Here is a 17,894-nt window from a genome sequence, read left to right on the forward strand (position 1 = left end):
AGCATCCTTGCTGGCAGTGGCAGTGGGGTGTGAACGGTCGGAGAATTTTATCTTTTCAATCCATCTGAGAGGGCAGATAGGGCCTCAGTTTAATATCTCATCAAAATATATCTTTTCCAACAATGCAGCACTCCCTCAGTACTACACTGGAGTGTCAGCCTAATGCTCAGGTCGGTGGAGTGAACTCATAACCCTCTGGATCGGGTGAGAATGCTGCCATAGAGCCATGGAGACACCGAGTCAGTAGGAAGCTTGTGCAAATCTGACAGAAGATAGGAGAAGGTAGTGTTTTGTGATCACACCGTCAGCATGACTAGGAACACCATTCATTCATCAAGGAATGGTGTCGTTCTTATAACACTTGTTGCATGTGAATTCAGTGTTTCCATTCTATTAATCAATGATATTGTCCCCTGCCTCAATATCAGATGTTTATTAGCCCAGGGTACATAGTGGAAAACTGAGACCAAGGGTGGTATTTTATGTTGACACCAGGGCTCATTTGGACATGGGTAAGGGCATTTAATGGGGCAGGCTGGTAGCAGGTGTGGATCCTGCTGCTTGCTGGCAGTCCATGTTGGGCCATGGACTGCGGCTAATGCCCATATTGCCTCATCCGACTGCTGCTGGTATTAAATCAAGGGCAAGCGCGCCCAATCACCATGCAGCGAGGATGGCAAGCTAAATTGTGCAGGGTTGCTTGTGAGCGATCGCTCATCCAAAGGCTGCCTGATCAAGTGACCTGACATTGGGAAGCGGGGGGGACGCCTGTTCTCCCACCGCTCTCCTGGGTGCAGGGATCTAACTATGTTCCAGATGTTGAATTGTTGTATTTCCAGCAACAGCCACCAACTCCCCAGTAGCGCGGCTGAAAGAACTGCTGGCCTTTAGCTGGCAGTTCTCTTTGGGCAGGTTTTCTGCTCCTGGGTCCTTAATCCCAGTGAAAGGCTCACTGGCAACCTCTCAGCTGTCTGATTGGCATGTAATTGGAGGAGGGGAGAAAAGCTGCTCTCCCACTGGCTCTCCTGTTAGCAGCCGAGACCCCTGTTGTTTCCATAAAGTGCAGACTATTGCGTAACTTCAGTTACACGTGCAGATGGAAAAGAACCTGGGTGCTAGAGGGAGCCCAGACAAGGGGGAAGCAGCAAACGCTAGCAGAAAGGGAGACTAAAATCTACAATTATGAATGGGGAGCTGACTGTGAGAGGGAGAGGGTGAAAGAGAGGGAGCGGGGGGGTAAGGGGAGGAGAATGGGAAAGGAGTGAAATTGGGAAAGGGTGGGGAGAAACCTATGAGAGGGGGAGCAGGGTGTGAGCGAGAGAGAGGTTGGAGAGCAGGATGTTATAGGGAGGTGGAATCTACGTTCGGATAGAGTGTGACTGTTGCAACTTTTTCTACTTATTCATTCGTGGGACATGGACATTGCTGGCTAGGCCAGCACTCATTGCTCATCCTTAACTGCCCTTAAAAAGGTGATGGTGAGCTGGATTCTTGAACAGCTGCAGTCCATGTGGTGCAGATGCACCCTAGAGAGAATTCCGGAAGTTACAGCCAGTTACAGTGAAGGAATGGCAATATACTTGTAAGTCAGATTAGTGAGTGACTTAACATGGAAACTAGAAGCAGTAGGCCATTCGGCCCTTCGAGCCTGCTCCACCATTCATTTTGATCATGGCTGATCATCAAATTCAATATCCTGATCCCACCTTCCCCCATCCCATATCCCTTATTCCCTTTAGCTCCAAGAGCTATATCTAATTTCTTCTTGAAATCACACAACATTTTGGCTTCAACTACTTTCTGTGATAGTGAATTGCACACATTCACCACCCTCTGAGTGAAGAAATTTCTCCTCACCTCAGTTCTGAAAGGTTTACCCCTTATTCTCAAACTATGACACTTGGTTCTGGACTCCCCCACCATCGGGATCAGTCTTTCTGAATCTACACTGTTAGAATTTTATAAGTTTCTGTTTGATCCCCTCTCACTCTTCTAAACTTCAATGAATATAATCCTAATCAATTTAGACTCTTGTCATACGACAGACCTGCCATCCCAGGAATCAGCCTGATATACCTTTGCTGTACTCTCTCTATAGCAACGACATTCTTCCTCAGATAAGGACATCAAAACTGTAGCAATACTCCAAATAAGGCCTCACCAACACCCTATACATTTGCAGTTAACATCTCTGTACTATACTCAAATCCTTTTGCTATAAAGCTAACATGCCATTTGCCTTCTTACTGCCTGCTGAACCTTCATTCCTCTTACTGTCAGTGACTGATGTACGAGAACATCAAGATCTTGCTGAGTATCACCTCTCAATTTACACCCATTCAAACAATAATCTACCTTCCTATTATTGCTACTGAAGTGGATAACCTCACATTTATCCATATTATACTGCATCTGTCACACTTACGCCCACTCACTCAGCCAAATCACACTGAAGCGTCTCTGCATACTCCTCACAGCTTACCCTCCCATCCAACTTTGCACCATTTGCAAATTTGGTAAGAATACAGTTAATTCCCTCATCCAAATCATTAATATAAAATGTGAATGGTTGGGGTCCTAGCACAGATTCCTACAGAACCCCACTAGTCACTATGTGCCAATCGGAAAAAGACCCATTTATGCCAATTCTTTGCTTCCGGTCAGCTAACCAGCTTTCTAACCATCTCAAGATACTACCAACAGTCCCATGTGCTTTAACTTTACATAGTAGTTTGTTAAAAGATGTGCTTTTAGGCTGATTGATTGGGTACTAAATTGTCCCTAAATTGGACCCCCCTGATCCTCGCACATTAGGCGTAGACTAAAATCATGAATAGGACACTGAGACAGTGGGATGGCGGCGCGGGCTCGTTGGGCCGAAGGGCCTGTTTCCCGTGCTGTGTTGTTCTTTGTTCTTTGTTTGTTCTTTGTTTATGTCAGACCTTGTCAACAGCTTTCTGTAAGTCTCAATAGACCACATCCACCAGTACTCCTTGGTCAACTCTACTAGGTACATCCTCAAAGAATTCCGATTGATTCGACAAGCATGATTTCCCTTTTGTAAATCCGTGCTGACTTTGTTAATTATGTTTATGCTGAGTTATGAAAGCCTTGATAATAGACTCTAGCAACTTCCTCAGTACCGATGTTAGGCTCACTAGTCTATTGTTCCCTGTTTTCTCTCTATCTCCCTTTTTGAATAGCGGGCTTACATTAGCTTTCCTCCAATCTGTAGGAACCATCCCAGAATCCAAAGAATTTTGGAAAATGACCACCAGTGGATCTGCTTTTTCCAGGGCCACTTCAATAAGTACTCTGGGATGAAGATTATCAGGCCCTGGAGATTTACTCACCTTCAATCCAATTTCCCCAAAACTATTTTTCTACTAATATTGATTTTCTCAGTTCCTTTATTGAAACTTGTTTTTCTCAGAACTTCTGGTATATTGTTTATGTCTTTCTTTGTGAAGACTGAAGCAAAGTATGAATTTAGTTCTCATTATGAATTCTGTTTCTGACTCCTAAGGAATCTACATTTGTTTTTCTCAATCTTTTTCTCTTTATATACCTATAGAAACTTTTACAGTCAGTTTTTATGTTCCCTGCTAACTTACTTTCATACTCTATTTTCTCCTTCTCAATCAATCCCTTGGTTCCCCCTTTGCTGAATTTTAAACTGTTTCTAATCCTTAGGTCTATTGCTTTTTCTAGCCAATTTGGATGCTTCTTCTTTGAATCTAATACTATCCTTAATTTCCCTTGCAATCCATGTTTTGGCCACAGTGCCCCTTCCACTCTTGCACCAAACAGGAATAAACAACTTCTGGAGTCCACCTATTCGTTCTTTAAATGCCTGCCTTTGCCTCTCCACTGTCCTTCATTTCATTAATGTTTCCCAGTCCATCACAGTCAATTTATGTCTCATACCATCGTAGTTACCTTTATTTAGGATTCAGCGCTCTGGTCTCAGAATCACCTACCTCACTGTCCACTTTGACAAAATTTCTATCATATTATCTTGGTGACACAAGGTGCTGGGGGAGAGAGGGGATTATTCAGTGACAATGTGAGGGAGCTGGGTTAACATCAATACAGATACAGCCAGTAACACAGGGTGGTGGACGTGATGGGTTACTGAGTGACATAGCATTGGTAAGAACATTGGTCAGAATATTGAATACAGGAGTTGGGACATCTTGTTGAAGTTGTACAAGACGTTCGTAAGGCCACACTTGGAATACTGTGTAGAGTTCTGGTCATCCTATTATAGAAAGGATATTATTAAACTAGAAAGAATGCAGAAAAGGTTTACTAGGATGCTACTGGCACTTGATGGTTTGAACGAGAAGGAGAGGTTGGATAGACAGGGGCTTTTTTCTTTGGAGCGTAGAAGGCTGAGGGGTGATCTTATAGAGGGCTATAAAATCATGAGGGGCACAGATCAGCTAGATAGTCAATATCTTTTCCCAAAGGTAGGGGAGTCTAAAACTGGAGGGGATTGGTTTAAGGGGAGAGACACAAAAGTGTCCAGAGGGGCAATTTTTTCACACAGAGAATGGTGAATGTCTGGTACAAGCTACTAGAGATAGTGGTAGAGGTGGGTATAATATTGTCTTTTAAAAAGCATTTAGACAGTTACATGGGTAAGATGGGTATAGAGAGATATGGGCCAAAAGTGGGCAATTAGGATTAGTTTAGGAGTTAACAAAAAAAGGGCAGCATGGACAGGTTGGGCCGAAGGGCCTGTTTCCATGCTGTAAACCTCTATGACTCTATCTATTTTTGGACTGTGGGAGGCAAATGGAGCACCCAGAGGAAACCCATGCAGACACAGGGAGAATGTGCAAACTCCACACAGACAGCTGAGGCCAGAATTGAACCTGGGTCCCTTGTACTGTGAGGCAGCAGTGCTAACCACTGCACCACCGTGCCACCCACAGTAGCTATAGTATTTATTTGACCAGTGCAGTTCAGTTTCTGGTGAATGATAAGTAACCCCCAGGAAATGAAATGAAGGGTGAGCTTAGAATGCTATAATGGTAACTCTGAGATTGACATTGTGACTGTAGTATAGGTTTAAAATTATTGTAAGCACTATGTTTCTAATCCAAGAGCTATCACTTTGCAAATTTGCATATTTTTGTACCAAAAGATGAAATTGTTTGGCCTAAAGCTGTTTAGTTCAGAATTTGCCTCCATGGGCCTTAAAGAGGCAGTAATATTTAGAACATAGAACATAGAACACTACAGCACAAACAGGCCCTTCGGCCCACGAGTTGCACCGATCACATCAACACCTACCAATCTATAGACCTATCTATAACCCCCAATTCCATAAAACCCTATATACTCATCCAGAAGTCTTTTAAAAGACCCCAGCGAGTTCGCCTCCACCACCACTGACAGCAGCTGATTCCATTCACTCACCACCCTCTGAGTGAAAAACTTACCCCTAACATCACTCCTGTACTTTCCTCCCCGCACCTTAAATCTGTGTCCTCTCATAGCGACCATTTCAACCCGGGGAAATAGCCTCTGAGAATCCACCCTATCTATTCCTCTCAACATTTTATAAACTTCTATCAGGTCACCTCTCAACCTTCGTCTCTCCAGGGAAAAGAGACCCAGCTCCCTCAACCTAACTTCATAAGGCATGCCTCCCAGTCCAGGCAACATCCTTGTAAATCTCCTCTGTACCCTTTCAATAGCTTCTACGTCTTTCCTATAGTGAGGCGACCAGAACTGCGCACAGTACTCCAAATGAGGCCTGACAAGGGTCTTATAAAGTTGCAGCATTCCCTCCCGACTCCTAAACTCAATCCCTCGATTAATGAAGGCCAGTACACCACACGCCTTCTTGACCACCTCTTCCACCTGCGAGGCCGATTTAAGAGTCCTGTGGACCCGGACCCCAAGATCCTTCTGCTCTTCAACACTACTAAGACTCCTGCCCTTGATAGTGTACTCGTTCATCCCGTTGGTTCTGCCAAAATGGACGACTACGCATTTATCCACGTTGAAGTCCATCTGCCACTTCTCCGCCCAGTCCTGCATCCTATTTATGTCCTGCTGCAACTTTTGACATCCTTCCAGACCATCCACAACACCACCGACCTTCGTGTCATCAGCGAACTTACTTACCCATCCCTCCACTTCCTCATCCAGGTCATTTATGAAAATGACAAACAGCAAGGGTCCTAGAACAGATCCCTGGGGCACTCCACTGGTGACTGACCTCCATTCAGATAAAGACCCATCCACAACCACTCTCTGCCTTCTGCAGGCAAGCCAGTTCTGGATCCACAAGGCCAAAGGCCCTTGGATCCCATGCCCTCTCACCTTCTCAAGAAGTCTTGCATGGGGGACCTTATCAACGCCTTGCTGAAGTCCATGTACACCACGTCCACGGCACTTCTTTCGTCAATGTGTTCAGTCACATTATCGAAGAACTCAACTAGGCTCGTAAGGCACGACCTGCCCTTGACAAATCCATGCTGACTATTTCTGATCATGTCAAACCTCTCCAAATGCTTGTAAATCTTGTCCCTCAGGAGCCTCTCCATCAGCTTACCAACCACTGAGGTCAGACTCACCGGTCAGTAATTTCCCGGGCTATCTCTGTTCCCTTTCTTGAAAATAGGGACTACATCCGCAATCCTCCAATCTTCCGGAACCTCTCCCGTCTCCATTGACGACGCAAAGATCATCGCCAGGGGCTCTGCAATCACTTCCCTCGCCTCCCACAGTATCCTGGGGTACATCCCATCTTGTCCCGGCGACTTATCTATCTTGATAGAATTCAAAAGTTCTAACACATCCTCCACCTTAATATCCACAAACTCAATCTTTTCCATCTGCTGCAAATCCGTAGCAAAATCTCCCAGATCAGCTTCCACCGTGAATACTGAGGCAAAGTACTCATTAAGCACCTCTGCCATTTCTTCTGGTTCCACACAGACCTTTCCCCCTTCACCTTTTATAGGTCCTATCCCTTCTCTTCTCATCCTTTTACCTTTCACATATTTATAGAAGGCCTTGGGATTCTCCTTAATCTTACCCGCCAAGGTCTTCTCATGACCCTTTCTGGCTCTTTTAATTTCCCTTTTAAGCTCCTTTCTACAATCAAAGAACAAAGAACAACCCAGCACGGGAAACAGGCCCTTCGGCCCAACGAGCCCGCGCTGCCGCATCACCCTACACCTATTCTACCCTGCATGTCTACGAATGGAACCCTACTCAGTCAGATTCAGGAAAGAAATAGTGTCAATTTGGTAAAAACCGATTAGCCTAAGAGCACATCTTTGGGGTGTGGGAGGAAACCGGAGCGCCCGGAGGAAACCCACGCAACCACAGGGAGAATGCGCAAACTCCCACAGACACAGGCCCAAATCCATGTATCTGCACAGCTAGCAGTGCTAGTCACCGAGCTGTTGCGGCGCCCGTCTACCGGTCCAGGATCAAGCACACACACCGACATGAAGTACTAGGCCACTCCTGGACTTCCAAGAGCAGCCCACGCACGACCCGCCGTGTGCATGCCCCTCGCTTGACACGAGGTGGACCTCCACCTGTGGAATAAAGACAAAAATATTAATCTTACAGCCTGCCCTTCCGGTGTCTCCCGAGGTTTAACCCTATTTAATAGCCCCTACCATATCCCTCCATTCTCGTTTCACTCATGTGCCTATCTAACTGCATCTTAAACGAGTCCAACGTTCCTGCCTCCACCACCCTACTCGGTAGCGCGTTCCAGACCCCCACAACTCTCTGCATAAAGAACCTTCTTCTCACCTCCAAATTATACCTCTCCCCCCTCACCCTTAAATGATGACCTCTCGTGTTCGTACCCAGTCTAGGGAGCAGTCTCTCACTATTAACTCTATCTATTCCCTTCAGTATCTTATATACCTCTATCATGTCCCCTCTCAATCTCCGTCTTTCCAAGGAGAATAGTCCCAGTTTCTTCAATCTCTCCTCGTAACCCAGTCCCCCCATGCCAGGCAACATCCTGGTAAACCTCCTCTGCACCCTTTCCAGAGACTCCACGTCCTTCCGGTAGTAAGGTGACCAGAACTGGACGCAGTACTCCAAATGCGGTCTAACCAACGTTCTGTACAACTGAAGCATTAGACAGCAGCTTTTATACTCTATGCCCCTTCCTATAAAGGCTAACATCCCATAAGCCTTCCTAACAACCTTCTCCACTTGTGACGCAACCTTCATGGATTTGTGAACCTGCACTCCCAGGTCCCTCTGTACGTCTATACTCCTAATCTGTCTACCTTTTATCACATAGCTCCTCTGTGCATTATTCCGTCCAAAATGCATCACCTCGCATTTGTCAGGATTAAATGCCATCTGCCACCTATCTGCCCACTGCACCAACCTATCTATATCCTGTTGTATCACCTGACAATCCAGTTCCGTACCCGCCAACCCTGCCATCTTGGTGTCATCAGCAAACTTGCTGATCACACCACCTACGCCCTCTTCCAAGTCATTTATGTAGACTACAAAGAGGCGAGGTCCCAGTACTGAGCCCTGCGGCACACCACTGGTCACTGGCCTCCAGCCCGACAAGGTCCCCTCCACAACTACCCTCTGTCTCCTATTTCCCAGCCAGTTCTCAATCCACCTAGCTACCTGGCTTCGTATCCCATGCGCCTTAACCTTTTCTACCAGCCTACCGTGAGGGACTTTGTCAAACGCCTTACTGAAATCCATATAGATGACATCAACGGCTCTCCCATCGTCAACCGTTTTTGTCACCTCCTCAAAGAATTCCACCAGATTCGTAAGGCAAGACCTCCCTCTAACAAAGCCATGTTGCGTATCCCTAATCAGATCGCAACGCTCCAAATGCTCATACATCCTACCCCTAAGTATTTTTTCCATTAAACCAGTCCTTATACTCCTCAAGATCCTTAACCTCTCCTAGTTCCCTGAACCTTTTGTACACCTTCCCTTTCCTCCTGACTAGGTTCAACACAGCCTTCGTGCACCACGGTTCCCACGACCTACCAAAACCCCCTTGTCTCATCGGAACGTTGTCATGCATAGCTCCAGACAAACATTCCTTGAATATCCGCCACCTTCCTTCGGTACTTTTCCCTAAGAACGCCTCCTTCCAGTTTATTTGTCCAAGTAACTTCCTGACTTCTTCGTATCTCCCCTTACTCCAGACAAACACCTTCGTAGCCTGCCTGATCCTATCTTGTTCCAATGCAATTGTGAAGGAGATAGAATTATGGTCACCATTCCCAAGATGCTCTCCTACCGAGAGATCCATCACCTGCCCTGGTTCATTCGCCAGTACCAGGTCAAGTACAGCCTCTCCCCTCGTAGGCTTATCCACATTTCCTTTGCAGTAGAATGTGGGTTGGTTTAGCTCAGTTTGTTGGATGGCTGGTTTGTGATACAGAACAATGCTAACAGCGGAGGTTCAATTCCTGTACTGACTAAGGTTATTCACGAAGGCCCGGCCTTCTCAACCTTTTTTTTTTGAGAAAGTGACTAAAGAGATGGATGGGGGTACGGCAGTTGACGTGGTATATATGGACTTTAGTAAGGCGTTTGATAAGTTTCACCATGGAAGGCTTCTGCAGAAAATGCAGATGTATGGGATTGAGGGTGATTTAGGAAATTGGATCAGGAATTGGCTGGCGGATAGGAGACAGAGGGTGGAGGTTGATGGTAAGTATTCGTCATGGAGTTCAGTTACGAGTGGTGTGCCTCAGGGATCTGTTTTGGGGCCACTGCTGTTTGTAATTTTTATTAATGATCTGGATGAGGGTATAGTTGGGTGGATTAGTAAATTTGCTGATGACACCAAAGTCGGAGGTGTGGTAGATAGTGAGGAAGGGTGTCTTAGTTTACAGGGAGACTTGGACAAGTTGCAGAGCTGGGCCGAGAGGTGGCGGATGGAGTTGAATGCGGAAAAGTGTGAGGTAATTCACTTTGGCAGGAATAACGGATGTAGAGTATAGGGCTAATGGTAGGACTCTGAATAGTGTGGATGAACAGAGGGATCTAGGTGTATGTGTACATAGATCCCTGAAAGTTGGGAATCAAGTAGATAGGGTTGTTAGGAAGGCATACGGTGTCTTGGCGTTTATTGGTAGGGGGATTGAATTTAGGAGCCGCAGCATCATGTTGCAACTGTACAAAACTCTGGTGCGGCCGCACTTGGAGTATTGTGTGCAGTTCTGGTCCCCACATTATAGGAAGGATGTGGAGGCTTTGGAGAGGATGCAGAGGAGGTTTACCAGGATGTTGCCTGGTATGGAGGGGAGGTCCTATGATGAGAGACTGAGGGATTTGAAGTTGTTTTCGTTAGAAAGAAGGCGGCTGTGAGGGGACCTTATTGAAACATATAAGATGATTAGAGGTTTAGATAGGGTGGACAGTGATAGCCTTTTTCCTCGGATGGAGAAAGCTAGCACGAGGGGGCATAGCTTTAAATTAAGGGGTGGTAGTTATAGGACGGATGTCAGGGGTAGGTTCTTTACCCAGAGGGTGGTGAGGGATTGGAATGCCCTGCCTGCTGCAGTTGTAAATGCGCCTAGTTTGGGGGTGTTTAAGAGATCCGTGGATAGGTTTATGGATGGAAAGGGTTTGGTTTAGGTTAGAGGGTCATTGCTTTTTAACTGGTCGGCGCAACATCGTGGGCCGAAGGGCCTGTTCTGCGCTGTTATGTTCTATGTTCCAATGATACATTGTGCAATTACTAATGCACATCAGACCAACACAATACTTTCCTCAAGTGCCCAGCCTTTTGATATAATTGATTGTCTCTGCTTCCACCTTACTCAGTAACAGCAAATGCCCATTGTTATCACTCATGGCATAAACATTTTCTTCCTCACATGCCCCAGCGTTTCTTACTCAAAACCTTAAATCTGTGTCTCCTGCTCCTCGTACTCACAGCTGATGGGAAGCACATTCTTTTTGTCTGCCTTATCTGAGCCTGTTGTAAACGTGTACGCCTGTATCGAGTGTCCCACAATCTCCCTTGTTCCAGGACAACAACTCCAGCTTCTCCAACTTGACCTTGTAATTGACATCCCTCTTCCCTGGAAGCATTCTGGTAAATCTGCTCTGGAACCTGTCAAGAATCCTCACACTTTTCCTTGTGTGGTGACCAGAACTTGGCACAATGTGCAAGTTGTGGTCTAAGAAGAACTTTGTAAAGACTCAGCATAATGTTCTGGTTAAATCTTTCTGGAGGTTGGACAAAGGATCATCAGGACTCAAAACATCAGCTCTTTTCTCTCCTTACAGATGCTGCCAGGCCTGTTGAGACTTTCTAGCATTTCCTCTTTTAATAACTTGCTGGTTTTTGTCCCCAGTATCTCTGTTTATAAAGCTCAAAGTCCCAAATAATTTGATTAACTGTCTTTCTGTATATCCTACCACATTTAAAGATCCATGCACATGAACCCCAGATCTCTCTGTCCTGTACACTCTTAGTCTGCCACCTAGACTGTATATCCTTGCCCTATATTTTCTGCCTAATTTCAGCACCTCATTTCTCTGTATTAAGTTCTGTCTACTAACTCTGCTAGTCTGTCTGTGTCCTGTTGCAGATTATTAGTATCATCACTGTCTACCAGACTTTCAAATTTGGTACCATCAGCAAATTTTGAAAATTACTTTGTATTCCAGAATCTGAGTCATATATACAGACCTAGAAATCAATATTCTTGCTAAACTTTGGGGAACCCCATTGTCTACCATCCTGCAGTCTGAAAATCATTCATTTGTCACAACCCGCTATGTCTGTCTCTAAGCCAACTTCTGATCCAATTAATACTGACTTTCCTATTTCACGAGCCTTAATTTTATTAACCGCTCTTTTATGTGGTACTTTGCCAAATACTTTCTTAAAGTCCATGTAGACATCATCCACAGCTTTCCCTTCACCAACCTTCTTAATTCATCAGAAAATTCAATTTGATTACCTAACCATGATCCGCCTTTTACAAATCCACGCTGATTCTCCTTAACTAACTCAAACCTCACCAACTGCCAGTTGATGTTACTTCCTGTTGCCTCAGCAAAGCAGTCAGCATAAGGAAGGACCCACACATCCCAGACATAATCTCTTCCACCTCCTTCTGTCGGGTAAAAGGTCACTTACCAACCTACTGAAGAACAGCTTCTTCCTTGTTGTCCTCAAGACTTTTGAATGGACCTACCTTGCATTAAGTTGATCTTTCTCCAAATCCTTGCCATGACTGTAACACTATATTCTGCACACTCTCATTTCCTTCTCTATGAACGTATGCTGTGTCTGTATAGTGTGCAAGAAACAATACTTTTCACTGCATGCGACAACACTGCATGTGACAATAATAATAAACTAAACCAAATATTTTTTCTAACATCTTGCCCACTACTTGTGTCAATCGTAGAATCATAGAATCCTTACAGTGCAGAAGGAGGCCATTTGGCCCACCAAGCCTGCACCAGCACCATTCCCACCCAGGCCCAATACCCACAATCCCACGTACCAGGGCAGCATGGTAGCACAGTGGTTAGCACTGTTGCTTCACAGCTCCAGGGTCCTGGGTTCGATTCCCAGCTTGGGTCACTGTCTGCGTGGAGTTTGTACATTCTCCTCATGTCTGTGTGGGTTTCCTCTGGGTGCTCCGGTTTCCTCCCACAACCCACAGATGTGCAGGTTAAGTTGATTGGCCATGCTAAAATTGCCCCTTAGTGTCTTGAGATGCGTAGATGTTGGAATAAGGGAGTTGGGTGGGATTGTGGTCAGTACGGACTCAATGGCCAAATGGCCTCTTTCTGCACTGTAGGGTTTCTATGTTTATTTACCCTGCTAATCCCCTTTATATTAAGGGGCAATTTAGCATGGCCAATCAACCTAACCCGCACATCTTGAGACTGTGGGAGGAAGCCGGAGCACCCGGAGGAAACCCACGCAGATACGGGGATAATGTGCAAACTCCACGTAGACTGTGACCCGAGGCCGCAATTGAATCTGGGACCCTGGCACTGTGAGGCAGCAGTGCTAACCACCATGCCACCCAGAAAAATTACATAAACTGTCCGGTAAACTGTAATTTACTAAGAATGCCCTTGAATCCTTTCTGGAATTAGGGTGTTACATTTGCCACTGTCCAATCCTCATGTTTCTTCCCCATTTCTAAAAAAGATTGGAATATTATCGAAAGCCGTAACACTGTCATCATTCCCACTTCCTTTAACAGTCTGGGATATAAGCCATCCAGATCAGGTGACTTTGCATTTTAGGCAGAGCCAACTGTCCTAGTACATCTGTCCTATCAGTTTTCTCCCCATCTATTACCTTTACCATCTCCTATTTTACCAGCATCCTTTGCCTTAGGAAACACCAATGCAAAGTGCTTATTAAGTAGCCTCCCCTTGCCTTGTTATTCTAATCAAATATCACCTTCTTTGTTCCTGAAAGGTCCTGCCTCATCCCTCACTATCTGCTTACTATTTGCATGCCAGGAGAAGATCCTTGGGTCACCTTTGGTGTTAACCGCCATTCAATGCTCACATCCTCTCTTTTCCTCTTCACTTCCCCCTCAATTTAGCACATCAGGCCTGGTTGTTGCTTGAAGAGTTCTCCTGATGTGCATCATGCACCCTTTTTTTTATGGGTGCAGTTGGCGGGCCAGCATTTATTGCCCAACCCTAGTTGCCTTTGAGAGGGTGGCGGTGAGCTGCCTTCTTGAATCGCTGCAGTTCATGTTCTGTGGGTTGACCCACAATGCCGTTAGGAAGGGAATTCCATGATTTTGGCCCTGCGACAGTGAAGGAACGACGATATACTTCCAAGCCAGGATGGTGAATAGCTTGGAGGGGAACTTTGTGCTGGTGTCCCAATTTATCTGCTGCCCCTTATCCTTTCAGATGGGAGTGGTTGTGGGTTTGGAAGGTGCTGCCCAAGGATCTTTGGTGAATTGCTGCAGTGCATCTTGTAGGTAGTACACACTATTGCTTTTGAGCATTGTAGATGTGGTGCCAATCAAGCGGGTTGCTTTGTTCTGGATGATGTCAAGCTTCTTGAGTATTGTTGGAACTGCACCTATCCAGGCAAGTGGGGCAGTATTCCATCATATTCCAAGATTGCTGCAAATACTTGAGCCTTATCATTTGCACTGATGTGTTGGGTTCCTCCATCATTGAGGATGGGGATATTTGTGGAGCCCCCTCCTCCAGTGAGTTGTTTAATTGTCCACTGCCATTCACAACTGGATGTGGAAGGACTGCAGAGCTTAGATCTGATCCGTTGGGATGGGATCACTTAGCACTGTTTATTACTTATTGTTTTTGCTGTTTTGGCATGCAAGTTGTTCTGCTTGGTAGAAAGAGGAACACAGCCAATTCTCTTGAGGAAGAGAAGCAAATCACTTCCCAGGCAGAGGTCACTCTTATGGTTTTTGGCTGAAAAGGCGATAGAAGCTCTAGGAGGCAATGTGTGTAAAAAGGTCCAACACCAGGAGATCTGATCTAAATAGCTCACAAACACCACCAAGCTATGCTTTTCCAGAAGTGGCCAAACCATGAACTGGAATGTTACTTTTGGCCGCTTTCCTGAGTTACTTTGAACTGACCTGAAGGAGAGAGGGTTCACAGAAGTGTGTCTTATTAATGATAATTGATCTGTGAAACTCCGAGGTGAAAGCTATTGTAGGACAGGACTCCTTACCTACCGTATTTTTTTATAAATATATAAAAAAGAAGAGGCTGGCTAGGGTGAACGTTGGTCCCTTAGAGGATGAGAAGGGGGACTTAGTGGTAGGGGATGGGGATATGGCTGAGGTCTTGAATAACTTTTTTGTTTCTGTCTTCACGGAAGAGGATGTGAATAATTTGCCGGGTGTTAGAGATGGAAAGGTGGTAGGACTGGAGGGTCTTAATGACATTACTGTTACTAGAGAGGCGGTGCTCGACAGACTGGAGGGGCTGATTGTGGACAAGTCGCCAGGACCAGATGGAATGCATCCGAGGGTTCTGAAAGAAATGATGGAGGTGATAGTGGATGCCTTGGCGGTTATTTTCCAGACATCGCTGGATTCCGGGGAAGTGCCGGAAGATTGGAAAACGGCTAATATTACACAGTTGCTTAAGAAGGGTGCCAGGCAAAAGGCAGGGAATTATAGGCCGGTTAGTTTAACGTCTGTTGTAGGTAAAATGTTAGAATCCGTCATCAAGGAGGAAATAGCGAGGCATCTTGAGGGGAATTGCTTGATAGAGCAGACGCAGCACGGTTTCGTTAAAGGGAAGTCGTGTCTGACAAATTTACTGGAGTTCTATGAGGATGTGTCTAGGGCGGTGGATAGAGGAGAGCCGGTGGATGTGGTCTTTCTGGATTTTCAGAAGGCGTTTGACAAGGTACCTCACAAGAGGTTATTGCAGAAGGTCAGGGGACATGGAGTTGGGGGTAGGGTGTTAGCGTGGATAGAGGATTGGTTGTCAAATAGGAGACAGAGAGTGGGGGTCAATGGGTGCTATTCGGATTGGCGGATGGTGACTAGTGGAGTGCCCCAGGGTTCGGTGCTGGGGCCTCAGCTATTTACCATTTATATAGATGATCTGGAGGAGGGAACCGAGTGTAGGGTGTTGAAATTTGCTGATGACACCAAGATTGGTGGAACGGCAAATTGTGCGGAGGGTGTGGAGAGTCTACAGAAGGATCTAGATAGGCTGGGCGAATGGGCCAGGAACTGGCAAATGGAATTTAATGTTGGCAAGTGTGAGGTGGTCCACTTTGGTAGGAATAATGGTAGGAAGGATTATTACTTACGTGGAGAAAAACTGCAGCAGGCGACGGTGGAGAGGGACCTCGGGGTCCTTGTGCATGAGTCGCAAAAACCCAGCTTGCAGGTGCAGCAGGTGGTCAGGAAGGCGAATGGGATGCTGGCCTCCATAGCGAGGGGGATTGAATATAAAAGTAGGGAGGTCTTGCTGCGGCTGTATAGGGCATTGGTGAGGCCGCAGCTGGAGTACTGTGTGCAGTTTTGGGCACCGTACTTGCGCAAGGATATTTTAGCCTTGGAGGGAGTGCAGAGGAGGTTTACTAGGCTGATGCTGGAGTTGAGGGGGTTGAGCTATGAGGAGAGGCTGAATAAATTAGGCTTGTACTCGTTAGAGTTTAGAAGAATGAGGGGAGATCTCATTGAGACGTATAAGATGATGAATGGGATGGATAGGATAGAGGTGGAGAGACTCTTCCTGCTCAGAAAGGATAGTAGGACTAGGGGACACAGCCTCAAGATAAAGGGGGGGCGGTTTAGAACGGAGTTGAGGAGGAACTTCTTCACTCAAAGGGTGGTGAATCTCTGGAATTCTCTGCCCGTTGAAGTGGTGGAGGCTGCCTCGCTAAATATTTTTAAGACGCGGGTTGATGGGTTTTTGATAAGAGAGGGGATTAAGGGTTATGGGGAGAGGGCGGGAATGTGGAACTGAGCCACGACAGATCAGCCATGATCTTATTGAATGGCGGGGCAGGCTCGAAGGGCTAGATGGCCTACTCCTGCTCCTATTTCTTATGTTCTTATGTATGTAATTAAAGGACAGCACAGTGTGAAACAGCGTAGCTGCATTATTCTGTACACATTGGAGGGGAGTGCTTGTGCTCGTGTAATATGTATCTTTGTTATATGGAGTACTTAAAATGAAATTGAAATGTTTATTTCAAGTCTGACTTGTCTATTAATTCATGTTCAATTTATGATGATTCTGATTTATGTTAATGTAAAAGCTATGAAAAGTGGAATCTTCTTCACGATTTCTTCATTGGGAGTTTTTTGTAAATTTGGTTTACGGTTTTCCCTTGGGGATTGTAACAAAATATACATTTCTATCTTAAAGCTCTGTAATAACTTTATTTTTTTTCTTAAGTTACATTCACAGTAACTTCATTGCAATGTTAAAGTAAGCCTCCTTGTGAAACTAATGAATGAACTTTAAAACTTTAACAAACAGCACAAACAGAGATTAGACAGCTGCCCTTAAAGCACTAGAAAGTGAAAGCTCAAATATGTTTGGTTATTTTTTTTTACTGTTTGCATTTTATTCCTATACAATGGTGAACCTAATATTGTTTCTCTTTCAAAACAGGGGGTCTTGATCTGATCCTGATGCCTGGCCTGGGATTTGACAAACATGGTAACAGACTGGGCAGAGGGAAGGGTTACTATGACACCTACCTGCAGCGTTGCCTGCAGCAGTCGAAGAGCAAACCCTACACCATTGCCCTGGCCTTCAAGGAGCAGATCTGTGACCAGGTCCCAGTGACTGAAACTGATCGGCCAATTGATGAGGTATTGTATGAGGCCTCGTAGGTGGGCGAGGAAGAGCGCTGACATTCATTCTACATCAAGGAAAAATGAAGAGAATTGAAGAGGAAAATTGTTTATTTTTAATAGGAAGGAAACTATTTTTTCTGGAAATTACCTGCTGTGCCAAATATCAATGACAAATAAATCAAATGGACAGATGCTATCCCTTAGATTGCTTCATAAAGCAGTCAAAAACATTATTGATAATTTCTGTATATTTATGTAGTTAGGGTATTGTAATCTATCTTCAATTTATTTCATAATTTAATAAAAAGACTGCTTGTTGTGTGGTCATCTGTCACACAGTGCAGAAATTTGTCTAATTAATTTTTTTGTTCTGGAGTAATCACATTCTTGAGCAGTAATCTAGGCAGTAAATAGCTCAGTAATCCGAGCACTCATCATAGAATCCCTACAGTGCAGAAAGAGGTAATTCAGTCCATTGAGACTGCACCAACAACAGTCCCTCCCAGGCCCTATTCCCAGACCCTTTTGCATTTATCCTGACACTAAGGGCAACTTAGCATGGCCAATTAACCTAACCTGCAAATCATTGCACCGTGG

At 45.3% G+C, this 17,894-nt stretch overlaps 1 protein-coding gene across 2 annotated transcripts in view; it reads left to right on the plus strand.

Moving 5' to 3' along the window:
• mthfs (5,10-methenyltetrahydrofolate synthetase (5-formyltetrahydrofolate cyclo-ligase)) overlaps positions 1-17,644 on the plus strand; it is an 83,190-nt gene extending 65,546 nt beyond the window's left edge. For both annotated transcript variants that reach the window (XM_080214121.1, XM_080214120.1), the window contains exon 3: positions 17,110-17,644. In XM_080214121.1, coding sequence (XP_080070247.1) covers positions 17,110-17,333 — 224 coding nt within the window. In that variant the 3' untranslated portion in view covers positions 17,334-17,644. The remainder of the gene's footprint in view (positions 1-17,109) is intronic.
• The last annotated feature ends 250 nt before the right edge of the window (positions 17,645-17,894 follow it).

This window comes from Carcharhinus amblyrhynchos, chromosome 28, assembly GCF_965287045.1.
Source record: "Carcharhinus amblyrhynchos chromosome 28, sCarAmb.v2.hapA, whole genome shotgun sequence".
NCBI classification, from domain to species: Eukaryota; Metazoa; Chordata; class Chondrichthyes; order Carcharhiniformes; family Carcharhinidae; genus Carcharhinus; species Carcharhinus amblyrhynchos.